Source organism: Alexandromys fortis, unplaced genomic scaffold (genome assembly GCF_014885135.2).
Source record: "Alexandromys fortis isolate MF-2015 unplaced genomic scaffold, M_Fortis_MF-2015_v1.1 scaffold_86, whole genome shotgun sequence".
NCBI classification, from domain to species: Eukaryota; Metazoa; Chordata; class Mammalia; order Rodentia; family Cricetidae; genus Alexandromys; species Alexandromys fortis.
The window spans coordinates 1679309-1696707 of record NW_026067965.1 but is presented as its reverse complement, the minus strand read 5'-3'; the positions used below and the strand labels follow the sequence as shown (position 1 = coordinate 1696707).

At 45.0% G+C, this 17399-nt stretch overlaps 1 protein-coding gene across 1 annotated transcript in view; it reads left to right on the top strand.

The window, feature by feature from the left end:
- Positions 1-17399, top strand: part of Adamtsl3 (ADAMTS like 3) — a 224751-nt gene that overhangs the window by 131900 nt on the left and 75452 nt on the right. The window contains exons 9-13 of the mRNA XM_050154110.1: positions 4065-4222; positions 7395-7506; positions 12185-12323; positions 13443-13493; positions 14648-14852. Of these exons, the coding sequence (XP_050010067.1) occupies positions 4065-4222; positions 7395-7506; positions 12185-12323; positions 13443-13493; positions 14648-14852 (665 nt within the window). The remainder of the gene's footprint in view (positions 1-4064; positions 4223-7394; positions 7507-12184; positions 12324-13442; positions 13494-14647; positions 14853-17399) is intronic.

Genomic DNA, 17399 nt, shown 5'->3' with positions numbered 1-17399 from the left:
CTGTCTGGCCAGCAAGCCCCGTAGATCCAGCCATCTGCCTCTCTCATGCTAGGTTTACAGGCACTTGCTGCTGTACCTGTTTGGTTTGTTTGTTTCTGAAGTGGCTACTGTGGGGACCATCTCAGGTCATTATACTTGGGCTGCAAGCAGTTTACTGACTGAGCATCTCCTCGTGATAAGCTCTTCAGCAAAAATTCTCCAGTCCCTTGTGGTTGACACCTAGTGAAGCAAGATGTGAAAAACCAGAACATTCTAGAGACCTGTTTTTCACAGGCTTGAAAATCTTCAGCACTCTGTGGGGGCAATTCTTCCTCGCTGTGAATTAAAATGTGATACTTAGAAACTAAAAAAAAAAAATTGCGAGATAACATTTGGACTAAAAACTATCAAAAAGCACCAGGCATGGTGACTCATACCAGCAATTCCAGAATTTAGGAGACAGAGCCAGGAGGATTGGGTCTTCAAGGCCAGCCTTGCCTAGGTGAGACTATCTCAAAAAACAAAAACAAAAACCCAATCCATACAAATTTGCATAAATAAGTAATAAACGAAGTGCTGAATATCCACAGCTCGTCAGTCCTGCTAGCCTTCAGAGAGAACAACGCAGGTATCTCTCAACTGCTGAACTGATAATCAGGACTCAGGTGGAATATTATTTGGCAATCAAAAGGAAGGCATTCTGATGAACGCTGTGATGTAGGTGGATGGTCCTTGAAATTACTGACCAAATGAAGGACACCAATTGCAAAAAGTCACATGTCACCTGACTCCATAAGATGAAATACCAAGAGAGAGAAAGCTACAGAGACAAGAAATAGATGGAGGATTTCCTGGCTAAGAAAGAGCTTTTATTTGGGAATGGCAAGAACCGCTGCTATCGTATCCTGTGGTGGAAACGCTGAGCACGAGTGAATAATGAAATGGCATCTTTTATCTAGGTGACTTGGGGCTGGGAATTAGCTCAGTAGTAGTGTGAGGCCTTGGGTTCAACACCCAGTACTGGGAAGGCAGGCAAACACACCACAAAGAAAGCAAGCAAGCAACTGGGCAGGTTCTACGGCTTGACACGTTAACAGTTGTTTAAAGTGTATTTTTAATGTGTTGCCCTAATGACACTGGCGGTGGCTCCCCAAGTTCAGTTTCGGAAGTCCATGGTGTTGTTTAGAAAGAAAGTCTCACTCTGTTATCCAAGTGACCCTGGAACTCCCCGTGTATCCCAGGCTGGCTTGTAACCCAGGCTGGCTTTGGACTTGGGCTAAGCTGCCTGCCTCGGTCTCCTGAGGCCCGGTTTGCCAGCTTTCAGAGATTGTTGTTAAAGGTGTATGAACAGAATAAGCATCCAATACGCAGAACAAATATGGACGGACATCCTGGAGAGCCTCATTTTCAGGAGAGCATGCTGACAGATGAAGCCTGCTTTGTCCTGGAGACTGACACTCTTCTGGAGGGAGTTCCGAAATGTTCTCACTTCTCCAAGTGACAGATCTATTGCTTGGAGCTTTCCCCTGCTGAAGCCCCACAGGCAGCTCTGGAAGCCTTTCTGAAAGCCACCCTTCTCCACTGGCCGCCTTGCAAAGGAGTAGTTTACATGTCTGAATTTCACAGTACAGAAGGGGTTTTGTTTTCTTGTTTTATATAACCATTTAAAAAAAAAGAGCTGTATTTCTGAAATCAAGCTTATTTTGCAGTCATAAATCATTCTTTTAGAGCCCGTAGTAACTGCAGCCTTCCAAATGGCTGCAGTATTGAAAACTGAGAATGTTTGGTACTGTTAATTTCAAGTCCCTTTGTTGTGGAATGGAATTTAATTATAGAATGCCCGTCTTACAATCTGCCTAGAGCTGTTTAGATCCTGAATTTCTAGCGTGTTCTAATCCTAGCCATATTATTATAGAGAACCCACAGCCCCAGATTTTCCAGCCGTGCGTCCCTCCCCAAATGCAAGCAATCAGAAAGTCTATGCAAAGGCAATGGAATTATAGGAAAACTTTGGCACTGATTCTGTTTGAGACAGCTGGTGAGATGAAGGTGAAGGTGAAGGTGAAGGTGAAGGTGAAGGTGAAGGTGAAGGTGCTTGCTGCCAAGCCTAACTCAATCCCCAGTTCAATCCCCAGGGCCTCTGCTAGGACCAGAGAGCCACCATACAGTGCCACCCCAACAATTAAGTAAAGTAATTAAAAAAACGTAAAAAGCCTGGAGAGATATCTCAGTGTCTGAGTGCTGACTGCTTCACATTCGGTGCCCAGCACTGACATGATGACTGACATCTGCCTTCAAGTCCAGATGTATACAATGCCCTCTTCTGGCCACTCTGGGAGCTTCACTCATGTGGAAGATATTCACACACACACACACACACACACTTTAAAAAAAATCTTTAAAAATTCAAAATAATATTAAATCAAATGTTCCACTAACAAGAACCCAAAAGGCCAAGATGCTATAGGCTGAAACCTCCACCCACTGGAAGAATACAATTTCTCCCCCAAGTCCTGTCTGCTGAGCGTGAGTAGAATCATGGCACTATACATAATGACCAAAGGAAAGCAATGATGAACAAGACAGGGACACACTGCAGACATGCATCTGCTGTAAGCACAGGCTTGGTTCTGTAGGGCTAGCTGGAAGCCCTCATAGATAGCCACCTGAAAGGGTTTTCCTGGCCTCCACAGTCTAAACACATCTTTTGATCACCTGGTTCTGCCTCTTTTCAAAGGAGCCCCAGCTGATCATTTCGGTGTAAGTCCTTCAGTTTTTGAAACAAGTAGAGGCATTCTTTATCTTTAAAGCTATTGTTTCCTTCCTTCCTTCCTTATCTCTCTTTTTAGTACAGATTAAAATATTTAAAGTTGTTCTTATGGGGCTGGAGAGATGGGTCAGCAGTTGAACTTACTGCTCTTGCAGGAGCGAGACCTGGGTCCAGTTCAGTGCCCAAACCGCAGCTCACACTCTCCCGTAGCTCCAGTTCCAGGGGATCTGATGTCTCCTTCTGATTTTCACCAGTTCCTGCACACACATGGTGAAGATACTGTCATGTCTTCTCACATACAGATGCATACATATAAAATAAATATCATATTAAAATGTACAGTTACCATTGAGCTTCAAAGATCTGGATACAGAAGAAGGCTTTTGTTTCTGATGGCACTTCCCGCTGTATGAGGTTGTGGTTCTTCTGGGCTCAACCATACCCCCCACTCACTGTGGAAACCAGAGTGGGGACATTAGCTGGGCTGTGGACAGTAGACACAGACACATACCCTCTTTCTTCATAGTGGTGGAGTGGTTGTGAATTCCTGGGATCTTCTGCCTTGCTGCCTGCTGCAGATGCTTCAGAGGGCTCTGTGGGAACTGAGAATGAAAGCACTTGCCTCTGCAACACTCCTAGGCATCAAAATGAAATTAATAGAAAGTCTGCTCTGTGGTTTAGGGGATGGTGTCTTCCCTTGCTCCCAGATCACCCCGCTCCCAGACTCTCCCATGCTCTTTCTAGTTGCTGAGTTCCTAGGAAACAGGGAAAGGTGTTCTTCAGCACTGGCGAGACAACAGCCACCCAGCACAGCACACAGGCTCCCTTCAGTTCCTGGTTCGGTTATTGCGCCCTAGATCCCCATGGACCAGATGAGAGAAGACCGCATAGGAGAGCTCTGTAGAGATGTCCGCAAATTTATACTTGCAGGAGAAGAAACAATACTTTAAAGCAAAACTGAGCTTCTTTCTTCTGTAAGAGACATGGCTTTCCTCACTCTGTGGTTTTAGGTGCCTCATGAAAAAGCATAAACTAAGAAAACTTTCCTCTTTATTCTGGGGTGGAAATGGTTCCAAGAACTTGAGTAAACCTATTTGAAGCAAAGCAAAGCAAAACAAAATGAAACAAAAACCCTTGCTAGTCCCTCCAAATTTTGCAAGTCCCTTCTGCCCATATGAATCAATGCCATCAACTGAGTAGATCGTTCCGTATTTGTTGGTCACACGTACCGATGTCACAGGCAGTAAAAATGTCACTTGAAATGAGATGTCTGTAGGGTAGCTCTCATATTTAAATTCTATTCTTAACTTTCCAGTTATTGAGTCAAAAACCCTCCAAGGAAACAGAGGAGAACACAGCTTCAACACCCCCGGGGTTTTTGTTGTCGAAAACACGACGATAGAGTTTCAGAAGGGTGCGGACAGACAGACCTTCAAGACTCCCGGACCCCTGATGGCCGATTTCATCTTCAAGGTAGATGGACCATCTTCAGAGCATCCTGTTGAAACACAGCAAGGGTGTTCTTCGGGAAGCCGGCGATGATTGCGTTCATAGAGAGTGTGTATCTGTGTTTCCTTCACAGCAGGTCACTCCCAAAAACGGTTCTACTCTCTCGAGTAGAGACCTTCAGGGTTAAGTATCAATCTTTGTTCTTCCAGAGGGAAATCATTTCATATTCATCACCACCATGTGTCTGGGGCTTTGGTGGATTTGAGGGACAATGGCCAAACACCCCATTATAGGGAAGAAACGGAGAGCGCAGGGGTCATCCCTTGACTTCCTTTGACAGGGCTGTCGCTGCCACCCTCAGCCCTGTGAGTGTCTTGTACCACAGCAGCTGATGCGAGATCAGGGTCCCATTTGATGAAGAGCCCTGCTCTGGCATCCTTTCAGACTGTCTTCCCGGGTCCCTGAGCCTACTTCTCCCTCTAGGTAGAGCGGAGCCGTCTTCCCTCCTATAAAGGAATTAAGTGTAGCGGTCAATCTATTTCCAAAGCAACACGGGTTAAAACTAATCTGGTGTATAAGAAAATCTCCAAGGAATGAAAAACAAATGATAATCCAGCAATCTGGGGGCGGGGTGATTCTCTCTCTCTCACACACACACAGACTCAATACTTTTTTTCTTTTAATTGCTAAGAAAAGCGATAACCTCATTGAGTCAATACAGAGGGCTCTGACTGAGCAAGAGACAGTGATTGGATGGGGGAGATGTCCACAGAGATTAGTATCTCAAGACAGTGGTTATAGTATCAGCGTGGACAGAGCTTGAAGGGGTCCTGTTGACTCTTTCAACAAGATCACACGTATTAATAAACTAATATGGCTGTTGTGTGTGATTGCATGTGTGTGCACATGTATATAGAAGCCGGAAGTCTACTTGGGCTGTTGTGTGGGGGTACATGTGTGTGCACAGGCATGCAGAAATGGGAAGTCCACCCGGGCTATTGTGTGTGGGTACACGTGTGTGCATGTATGCAGAAGTCGGAAGTCCACCTGGCTGTTGCTCCTTAGCACTTGTCTACCCGTGTTTTAAGACTCATTCCAGCCCAGGGCTCACTGATCAGGCTAGGCTGTTGTCCCTGTGAACCCAGGATTCTCCTGTCCTGCCTCTCCAATGCTGGAATCGCAAGTGTGTACAGAATCCCCAGATTTTGCTCTAAATGCAGGCACTGGGTATCAGACTCAGGTTCTCCCATGGCAGACCCTCTGCCAACTGAGTCATCCTCCCAGGAAACAAAACATTTCTTTGAGACATGTCTGTGTGCATGGACAGTCATGTATGTGTGCATGCCTTCATAATACTGAGGAGCACATCAGAAGGGGAAACCACAGTGATCATTGCAAAAGGGACACGTGGTTTGGGAAAATGCCTTTAGGTGCATTTATAGTATAGGATTCTCAAAACAATCTTAATACTATATATTCACATGCCATTTGCACACATATAGACGATTTCTGACGTTCTTAACCAAACACACACTCACTTCTTAACAGCATGTGACTTGGCAGCGTACCCTCTGCACTCTGTTTTAGCAATGCCCTCGTCCCCCGTCTCCGAACCCTGGCTCTCTCAGACTGCATGAACAGCTCTGGACATCAGCTTCATTGTCTAGAAACTTTTGGGCCCTCAAGCCTCAAAGGGCTGTTTAAAAACATTTGTCAAAGAGGGTGTTACGCACACCCCACTCACTGTGTGTGAACAAACGTGTCATTCTCTTCATGGCTGTGGTGTGCTCGGCGGGAGAGAAAACCTGGCAATGTCAGAGACTCTGACAACGAAGGAAGAACGACCCTGATGTTTTTCTCTGACTTGGGAGCTTGTCCAGATAATGTGGGTTTCTAGGAAACGGTCTTTTCCGTCAGTTATTGTTTTTCTCGCTCAGAACACTGTAGTGCTGCCCAGCTGTGCTGTGGCTCAGGCAAGGGATTCTTTGCCTACGTCATCTCGTCTTGGACATCACAGGATCAAGCAACACCTGGACTTCTCTTGGGGGGAGTGCAGGGGGGGGTTAAAAGTCCACCTGCGATTGCTGATGCCCATGCCCTGCATTTCCCTGTACCCCTTCCCATCTTACTCCATGAAGAACATCTGGTATAAAGATAGCTTCCATCTAAAACAGAACTCTGAGGGGGGGGGGGGGGGGGGGGGGGGGGGGGGGGGGGGGGGGGAGGAGGGGACAGGCCACCTACTCCACGCTCCTGCCAGCGCAGTTGTGGGTTTTCTGGGCTATGTTTATCTTCATACTTTATGTCATAGGTTTTTATAAACGTGGGTATTTTAGGAAATGAGCTGTTGAAAACTATTGTACTTTTACATGTAACGTATACTTCACCAGGAGAAAAGAAAAAATTCTGTTTTTTATTCTTCAAGAAACTCTATTTTCATAGCTAGGTTGTTCCGGGACACTGTGCCTTTTCTTCTTTCTGTAGGTTTCTCATTATATAATCTTGTTTTCCCTAACAACACGTTCTCATGGTGGCTCCCGTCCCATCTCTGTCGCAATGGGGTCATTTACCCTGCAGCGCAGGAAGATTTTGCTCCTGCAATATGTGTACCTGGCCACCAGTAGGCAGTAGATACTCTTGACTGAGGCATTATGTTCTCCCTGTAGCCATCGCTTCTCACTGTAGTCTACATCCCTGCTTTCATTCTTCTTGTATTATTTGGGGCATGTGATACAATGAACAGAAATGAGGACAGCAGCCTTCCTTCTGGTGTCTGTCACTGCAGGGCAGAGCTCTCTGTGTGCACAGTTTATGTGAAGTTTGCTGTAGAATATCTGAGATCTTACCTGATGGAGTTTGTCATTATACCACACCGGTGTAAATGGAATTTATCAAAACTTGCCGTGTCTTTGTGATTTTCTCCTTTTCCCATTTTTATCTGGTTCAAATGCTAAAGCATCCTTGCTTTCTATTATAAATGCCATTCAGGCGTTATTACATTTTAGAATTTATTATTATTTTGTTAAACATAAATCTATGTAATCTTTTATATATCCCAGTAAAGCCCTCCTAGTCCTCCTGTAGCTGAACTTATTGTGATACTTGTGGGTGTTGCCTAAGGTAGGCAAAGGCAGGCAGGAAGAGCCGGGGCTCACTGTGTGGAATGTGCCATGCCATCATGGTTCTCTCTGTCTAGACCAGGTACACTGCGGCCAAAGGCAGCGTGGTCCAGTTCTTCTTTTACCAGCCCATCAGCCACCAGTGGAGACAGACTGACTTCTTTCCCTGCACCGTGACTTGTGGAGGAGGTGAGGCACAGACTCCATTCTGAGATACCCAGGGCAGAGAGTCAGGATCCGCACATGTCTGACCGAGATGGACTGTCTGACTGGGGTAGAAGGAAGCATCTTGTGTGCTAAATTCAAGGTCCTGATAGACACTTGAAGAAGGTTGGGGTCATAATCCAAGTGCCCATATGGAAAATAAAAAGGGGTTTGGTAGACATTGGTCTGCTTGGTGTGGAGACACAATAGCCTGGAAGAGATGGGGAGACAGCTACAGTCAACACCAAAGTGACTCTTTCTGAACCGAGCTTTAAACAAGAGAGTGGGGATTCTAAACTGGTGCCAGTCCAGGATCCCCAAGTTACTGGGGTTCCCAAAGAATGAGGGAAGGTTCCCTGTGTATACCAGACAGTGATACTGGGTGCTTGCAACCCAACCAGTTGTATGCCCAGGGGTCTTGGTCACATCCCTCACAGCCTGAGAAAGTCTGTTGGTATTTGTTTTATGAATGGCTGAGGTGAAACTTAGCAAGGGTTCCACATCATCAGGTGGCATGGTCAGGCTCTAACTATGTTGCCCTTCGGTGCCTTCCGAACCATCCTCTATCCCTGTGCGAAGGACACATCTTGGGCAGGCATCTGTGTCAAGAGTTAGACTAGCTCTTAGCTCAGCCCAGCCACAGATCATTTCCTCCCTTGAAGAGTACAGAATAGCACCCACTGCGAAAATCAGGAAGGAAGGGATCCTGGCCTCTCTCCTCTGAACTCCAGGCACACGGAGGAGGACTCCTTGGGCAGTGTCAGGTTTCATGAATATGCAGATCGGATCTTCCTGGACTCGAGTTTCCCCTAAAAGGAGATGCTGGCTCTCTTGTGGGGAAGCACCCTGACCCCAGTGGGAGCCTGTGTCCTTAGGAATGCAATAAGAACAGCCTAGGGATGGGTCAAGGCCCGTAGAATGAAAGAAAAAAAAAAAGTGAATGTCTCTGAGTACCAAACCAGTTTGTTTGGTCACACAGTGATGGACACTCAGTGATGATCCTGTAGGCATCTGTCTTGGGGTTTCTATTACTAAGCTAAAATACCGTGACTAAAAGCAACTTGGGGAGGAAAGGGTTTATTTCACACCAGGGTCCATCATGGAAGTGCCTTGGGCTGGAACTCAAAAGGGGCAGGAACCTGGAGGCAGGAACTGATGCAGAGGCCATGCAGGATGCTGCTTACTGGCTTGCTCCTCATTCGTAGAGAACCCAGAACTCCAGCCCAGGGAAGTCCCCATTCACAATGTGCTGGATCCTCCCCCATCCATCACTAATTAAGAAAATGCCCTACAGGCTTGCCTACAGCCTGGTCTCATGGAGGCAGTTTCTCAGCTGAGGCTCCCTCCTCTCAGATGGCTCTAGGTAGTGTCAAGTTGACACAAAAGTAGCCAGGAGAGCATCCTTCTGAAACTTTAGCACCAGTGTCCTTTGGAAACTCCAGCATCAGCGGCACCAGCTTGTAAACTCTCAGACCCACCTCCAGCTCCTTAGGCAGCACTCTGAGGGTGGCTCTGCTGTGTCACCCTGGGGTTTCATGGTGCCCTCTGCAGTTTGAGGGTTACTCTGTAGAGCTATGCCTTTGGCTATTGGCTAGAGCCGCAGTGACATCACCATCTTTGCCTTGTATGTGTTACCACCCCAAGTGACTGGAGGAGTATTCTTTAAATGGGTATTTTTAAAACTTAAACATATTTAGAAAAAAATAACTTAATCATGACACCCGGCAAGGGAATGATTGTCTCTGGCCACACAGAACACAACCACAAAGACAAACGGAGTAAAAACAGAATTGTAATAAAAACACTAACTTCCTGCCAGCTTGAACCTTCTCTGGGCTTACTGTCAAGTTCTGGATTTTGTCAAACCTGAAACACTTGTCTGCTTGTTTGGTTTTTGACACAGGTTCTCCTGTAGGTCAGGGTCCGCTCAAACTTGCTATGTAGCCAGGGACCTTGAAAACTTCTGGTCCTTCTATGTCGACCTACCAAGTGCTGGATTATAGGCAGGCATCACAATGATCAATTTTTGCAGGACTGGGAATCAAGCCCAGGGCTTTGTGATGCTAAATCAACACGTCACCAACTAAGCTACATCATTTATCCCAAGACAGGCAGTTTTATGGGTGACAAAAGCTTCTTTAGATCTTCCATCAGTGACTGCACGAGGCTCCAAGGAAACACAGAATCCCTGAGCTCTCCCCAAGCCTGCTCAGGAGAAACACTCTTTAACAATGGAGAGTCTGAGCTAGATCAACCCGGTCCAGGGAAGACAATGGTACCTCACGGGTCCCAAAATGATGGATCACAAAGAGATGGGGGGGATTTTTTAATTCTTACTCTCACAGGCTTCTCTTTCTTACTTATTCCTAGTCTCACACACTTAGCTTTTCGGAGAGACACACCCTTCTGTTTGGACTAAAGCCAAGGAGAAGTCCTTCACTCTAGGGGAGACATTTTACAACAGGTTTCGGTATAGTTCCATTGATCAAATTCTTGGGAGTGTTTTTTTTTTCATACTTTTATGCTCACAGAAAGACGATCCATCCTTCTGGAAGCATGAGTGTACACAGGGGCACCTCCCAGTGAGATCAGCCCCAGCGGGAAGGGAGGCAGAAGAATGCAAAGAGGCTGCGGGGGCTGCCCGCTCTGTCCCACACGTTTGTTCAGGATACTGAAAGACAATCTGCCTTCTTTCTTCACTCTTGGTAAATCTCTAAACTGCAATAAAATTAGAGAGGAAAAGGAATTCTCTCCCTAATTATAAACACCTGTATGACCTCTATCGAGTCACGTTAGAAGACTGTTTCCAGTTAGGACACAGACTTTTCTCTGACTCAAGGAATTGTAATCTTATTCCATATTTGTTTGGGGGAAATAAAAAATACATCAGCCCCATACAGAACACACGGCCAAATTTTAATTGTATTAGTAATCAAACCTATGTGATTGTATGACTGGCATGCCAGAGATGTTTTTGGATAACGAAGGAAATCAGTTGGTCGGTCTCTGAGGCACCGAGAGTACTGGAAGGAGTGCCTGCTCTCGTCTGTAATTACCCACATGATACACCCGAGATTGTCTGGGAAGTCTCCGAGACCGCCACGGCCATCTGATAATGTAGTCTTTCTGGCAGACACTGGCACCCAGAGTAGCGTTTTATTGACGCCACTTGAATTTTCATTCTTGTGGTTTCAACCTTGCTGTTTGTAATGCGTGCCAGTCGGTCCCCTGGTCCTCCGAGGTCAGCTAACTTCCAACCAAGTCTTGTAGAAAGCTGCCTGGCGATTTATAAAGCCAGATTCCTCTGAGCAATCTGGACTTGAAATGTATTTTTAGACCTTTACACCAATTGGCAGACATTGAGAGATTAGCTTCAGTGTTTTATTTTATTTTATAAAGCTCATTTTGGCTTTGAAAGAAATTACCTTATTTAAAGAGAAAACAAACAACAGTTGATATGACCTGTAGGACAGGAAAGCCAGAGTCAGCGCTCTTAGCAAAGGAAAGGGTCCTGCCTTGAGCTATTTTTTTTAGGTTTACTATGTTCAGTACCTTGGAATATTTGCTTTCCTCAAAGGGGGAAAAAATGGTTCAAATTGGATTTGTGAAAATCAGCAGTGAGTCTTCATTCCTTCCCCTTTGAAAGCCTGTGTGGTAGAGGAAGTAGGAAGGTGGCCTTGGGTCCTGCCTCTGCTGACAACGCTAATTCCCCACAAGGCAAGGTGATTGACCTTGAAGGTGCCCTGGCCACCTCAGGAGAGCAGAGGAGTCAACCGAGCAGAGGCAAACAGTGGACTGTTGTGAAGAAAATGCCCAAGAGTCAGCTCTCAAAACACTGCCGACTTTACAGTGTAGAGAAAAAAAGACTTCAGTGGAAAATAGATCAAGGTTCAAAACATTTCACACATCGTCAGCACTGGGGGTCTAGGTCAAGGGCAGTGAGCTCACTTGGCATGTCCGAGGTGCTCTCGCAGCACACAGATATATTTTCTAACTTAATCAAGTTTATACATTTAATCATAATATATATAATATATTATATGTTAATATAATATATATATTAATCAGTTGAATTCAAAGCATGCACCCCAAACAATGTTATACAAGACAATTTCATACTTAAGGACTTATAACAATAAATCAGAACAGGTATCTGGCAAGAGGAAGAAGATGGGAATGGGCTCTGCTGTAGGAGAATAAAGGGTAAAACAAGGAAACCGGACGGAGGGAGGGGCTACCACAGTGATCAGGAACAGACAGGCATAGCCTGAGAACCATGAAGAACCAAACCGTACCAAGGTCTGGACAGTCCCTAAAAGTCCCTAAAATGGACATCTGTAATGTGCATCAGTAGACCACGGTCAGTTCAAGCATTTGTATTTGGCCACCGGTTTTAGCCGTTTCAGAAGAATCTGAGACTCCTCGAAGAAGGCACCCAGCTCCTGGGCTCCGGTTGCACTGCTTTCTGCCTTAATTACCATGAAAAGCCCTGGGATTCATGTTTGGTAATCCTCACCTGGCCCTCTGTGTGTCACAGAGCTGAATTCCATAGAGACCACTGGGCAAGGTTTCTTAGAGAGGAAGGCGAGCACGTGGTCAATACCTTTGCCAAGCAAGCGCCCAACTGATGCAGCTTGCATCCCTGCCCCTCATCCATCCGTAGGTTATCAGCTCAACTCAGCCGAATGCATGGACATCCGCTTGAAAAGGGTCGTGCCTGACCACTACTGCCACTACTACCCAGAAAATGTGAAGCCCAAACCGAAGCTGAAGGAATGCGGCATGGACCCGTGCCCGTCAAGGTCAGTGCCGCTGCCCACACGTTCCAAAGAAATGTGTCGTCTCCGATTGGGGCACAGTGGGTCTCGCTGGGTGATGTGCTTCCGGTTCACGACTTTTGAACATCTCCCGGTGGCAGGTCATATTTGTAACCAGTTAGTAGGAACTAAGACATGTTTGCTGATCTGGTTCCTTGGACTAGCTCTCTCTTTTCATGGGATTATGTATCCATCCATAAGATCTTTGTAATGAAGTCTTTTGGGACATTCTTTCAAACACATGTATCAAAGCTCCATACATATATGGATCTGCCAGGATAATCCATGCATAGTCCATCTGTCAGTCACAAATAGCTCCCACTTACTATTTTAGGCTTAAAACTGGGTCACCCCTTAGCACATCTTGACTTTTGAAGTGATCACATTTAATTCCATATAAATAATGCATTGTGCAAGGAAGCAAGCAGTTCCCATGCCAAAGCAGAAAAGCTATGCAGAAATTGTTCTACTGCATAATTTAGCGCCTGCTGACTTGGATTGTCTGGGCAAGTTTCCTGGCTTCCCGACAGTATCTTAAAATATCAGACCAGTATCAATCCCCTGGATCCTCCAGCTTCCTTCTAGCTGGCCAAGGCCACAGCGTGCAAGTGGGAAAAGCAGCCTTGTCCATGGCTCACATTTCCTGTACTGTAATGCCCATTTTCTGTACTCTGCTTGAGCGTCACTATTAACAGAGACCTTTCAAAGGACGGTCTGGAAGCAGAGTGGTTCTCCAAAGAGAAGGCCAACATGACATTGTGTTTGGGGCATTAATATATCAGTATAGTGATTTTCAAAATAAAGTAACAGACTTACCTAAATGAAGAGAATTTTTCCTTTAGTTAATATACCATTGGTTCTTCTTTCATTTTTATATTCAATTGTACGAGTGTTTCTCTTAAGAGCTGAATTGGTTGAGTGGCTGATGAGTCCCTTGGCAGTTTTGGTTTTCAATTGGAAAGACTTCTGTCTTGTGGGATATCATATACAGGCCAGTCAATAACAAATGTGTTCATTGAGTTTTTCACAAGGAACCCGTGTTAGTGAATGACCACATGTGTGGATGGATTCAGAAAGTGACTTTCCCTCTGGTTCCCTTTGCAGTGATGGATTTAAAGAGATCATGCCCTATGACCACTTCCAACCTCTTCCCCGGTGAGTCAGAGATCCCCTTCCTTTTAGGATGGATGCTAAGTGTTTTGAAGGAATAGTTATTTTCCCTTTTATAAAGTTAAACAGCAGCAGGCTTAATGATAAAAACAAAAAGATGTACTTAAGAATGAGGCAGAATGAGCTGCCTTTGGAAAGTTGTATGTGGAGTGCGACTATCCATTGCCAGGGACATTCAGCTTGTCTTGAACAATATCAGAAAAAAATAAAGAAAGAACTAGAACAGTGGTCCTCAACCTTTCTAATGTTGCGACCCTTTAATGCAGTTCCTCATTTTGCAGTGACTCTAACCATAAAATTATTTTCATTGCTAGTTAATAACTGTAAAGAATCATAATGAAGCCGGGCAATGGTGGCACACACCTTTAATCCTAGCACTCGGGAGGCAGAGGCAGGTGGATCTCTGTGAGTTTGAGACCAGCCTGGTCTACAGAGCTAGTTCCATGACAGGCTCCAAAGCCACAGAGAAACCTTGTCTCGAAAAAAAAAAAAGAATCATAATGAAAAAATCTGATATGCAGGAGGATATCTGATATGTGACCCCATGAAAGGGTCATTTGACCACCAAAGGGGTCATGACCCCCAGCTTGAGAGTCAGTGAACTAGAGGCATTGCTCAGAAACTTGAATCTTCTTTGTTAGCTAGATGACCAGTGTCCCTTCCCTCCCTCCTGTCCTTGTTTCCTTCCTTTCTTCCTTGCTATTTTGTTAGAAACAGGATCTCATGTGGTCCAGGCTAGCCTCAGACTATGTAGCTGAGGTTGCCTCAAATTTGTGATCTTCTTGCCTTTACCTCCAAAGTATGAAAACCACAGGCAGCAGCACCATAACCAAATAGTATGGTGCTTTTTTGACTTTGACATTCTATGATTTTCAGTAATATGGTCCATTAGTTCTTTATAATTGAGAAACATTTAAAGGCCCTTTCACACTCTATATTCTAATTAGCTCAATCTTCATAGTGGCCCTTTGCAGGCTAACTGAGGTGGATATAAAGTCCTAGGAGACTTGAGTCTTGTGTTCTTTCAATAGCGCCATGACTCAATACTACAAAGTCACCCTTTCTGAAAGCCCTTACATTCCTGAAACAAATGAGCATACATTAAATAAGTAATGTAATTTTCTTTGTTTGCTTTTGAGCTGGGAACATAATCCTTGGACGGCGTGTTCAGTGTCCTGTGGAGGAGGCATCCAGAGACGGAGCTTCGTGTGCGTGGAGGAATCCATGCATGCAGAGATCCTACAAGTAGAAGAATGGAAGTGCATGTATGCACCCAAGCCCAAAGTGATGCAGACGTGCAACCTGTTTGATTGCCCCAAGTGGGTGGCCATGGAGTGGTCTCAGGTGAGATTTGAGAACATGACACTTTTCTTCAATCTGAGATTTTCATGACTGCTATGTATCGGAAACTTTACCGGATCATGGTTTAGAAAAGTTGTACATAGGGGTCTGAGGAGATGGCTTGGTGGATAAAATACTTGCCATGTGTCTTAGTTAGGCATCTTATTGCTGTGAAGAGATAGCATAACCAAGGCAACTCTTACAAAGTAAAGCATTTAATTAGGTCTGGCTTACAGTTCAGAGGTTTAGTCTTTTGTCATCATGGTTGGAAGCATAGCCCATGAAGGCACACATGGTGCTGGAGAGTTCTATATCTGGATCTGCAGGCAGTAGGAAGTGACAGTGACACTGGGCGTAGCTTAAGGAACTGAGACTTCAAAGCCTGCCTTAAAGTGACCACTTCCTCCAATAAGGTCACACCTCCTCATAGTGCCACTCCTTATGGGTCTATGGGAGCCATTTTCTTTCAAACCACCACATTCCACCCCCTAACCCCCAATATCATACTGCAATGATATTGGCTTGTAGCAATATCATACTGCAAAAATGAATTAAATCCAACTACAGAAGCCCCCATACTCTATCACAGTCTCAACAATGTTTGAAAGTCCAAAGTTCAAAGTCTCTTCTGAGACTCATGAAATCTTTTAACTATAATCACCTGTAAAATCAAAATTAAAAAAAAAACAGATCATATACTTCCAACATATGATGGCACAGGCTGGACGATGGTGGCGCACGCCTTTAATCCCAGCACTTGGGAGGCAGAGGCAGGTGGATCTCTGTGAGTTCGAGACCAGCCTGGTCTACAGAGCTAGTTCCAGGACAGGCTCCAAAGCCACAGAGAAACCCTGTCTCGAAAAACCAAAAAAAAAAAAAGGATATGCATTAATGTTCCAAAGGGAAGGAAAAGGAGACCAGTGAGGAAATACTGGACCAAAGCAAAACCAAACTCCAGCTGGGCAAACTCCAAACTCTGTATCTCTATGTTTGATGTCAAAGCATTCCTCAGAATTCCTTTCAGCTTTGTTGACTGCAGCACACTTCTTTCTCTTGGGCTGGTTCCACTCCTGTTAACAGCTCTCCTTGGCAGGTATCCCATGACTCTAGCATCTCCAACATCTTGGGGTCTCCAAGGCAACCCAGGCTGCCCCCTTCACAGCTTCACACAATGGCCTCTCTAGGCCTTCACCCCTGACACATGCCTGGCCTCAGTGGCCTTCCTTAGTCATGGAGGGAGATTCCATAACCCCTTTCTTCTATCCTTGACTCCAAAGCCAGAAGCAGAGGACCGGCTGCCAAGTCCTGCTGCTTCCTGGGGCTAGAAAATGACCCTCTCATGCAATTACATTCACCAGCTTTCTGGTTTTGATGATTTCCCTCACTACCTAAACTTGACTATCCTGGAACTCATTCTGTAGACCAGATGACCTTAAACTCAAGAGAGTCCCCCAGCTCTCACGAGTGCTGGGATTAAAAGTGTGCAGTACTTACATCCTGCTCTAAGATTTTCTTTAATTCCCTTTTACAAGTTGAAAGCGTAGTTGGGTAGAATCTTTCCCTGAGTCACCGCTCCCTTTACTGCATTTAACATCAGGTTTTATCTGATCTGTTTAATCTCCTGAACACAGGAGTTAGCTCCATTCTTCTTCCTGGTGCCCCTTTTCTCTTTGAACTGTATATTTTGTATTTTTTTTCTTGCTCATATTGTTACTTTCCATTATAGATCTTCATAAGCATGAACAGGAATAATCATACAACACAGATAAAAGAGTGGACACGAAAAACCACATACAACACACAGTACTAGACTGTCTTGAGATTTCCTCTGTCAATGCAACTAATGCAAAAGCCTTCAATTTAGCCTCAGGGGAACTTTTCACACAAGGATAAAAAAAATTCTTCATCAAAATATCATAAGAACAACCTTTAGGCTAAATATTAATAGTCTTCTCCTCTGAACCTCTTGATCCTGGCCCCCACAGTTCAGATCAGCCTCAGCACCACTGTCTTCCATGCTCCTACTAGTATGGCTCATGAAGCCCCACTTAAAGCATTCAACTGCTTTTCTAATCCAAAGTCCCAAAGTCCACATTCCTCCCAACAAAAGGATGCTCAGGCCTATCATATCAGTGCCTCAAATCCCTGTACTAACTTCAGTATCAGGGTTTCTATTGCTGTGAAGGGACACCATGGCCACAGCAACTCTTAAAAAGTGGGGAAACATTTAATTGGGACTGGCATACAGTTCAGAGGTTTAGTCCATTATCATGGTGAGAAGCATGGCGGCATGCAGGCAGACATGGTGCTGGAGAGGTAGCTAAAGAGTTCTACTTTTGGATCTGCAGGTAGCATGAAGTGGCAGTGACACTGGGTGTGGCTTAAGCATCTGAGACCTCAAAGCCTGTCCTAGCAACCACTTCCTCCAAGTAGACCAAGCCTCTTGATAGTGCCATTCCCTTTGGGCCTATGGAGGCCATTTTCTTTTCTTTTTTTTTTTTAAATATAATTTTTTATTGAAAAAAAAAAAGATTTCCGCCTCCTCCCCGC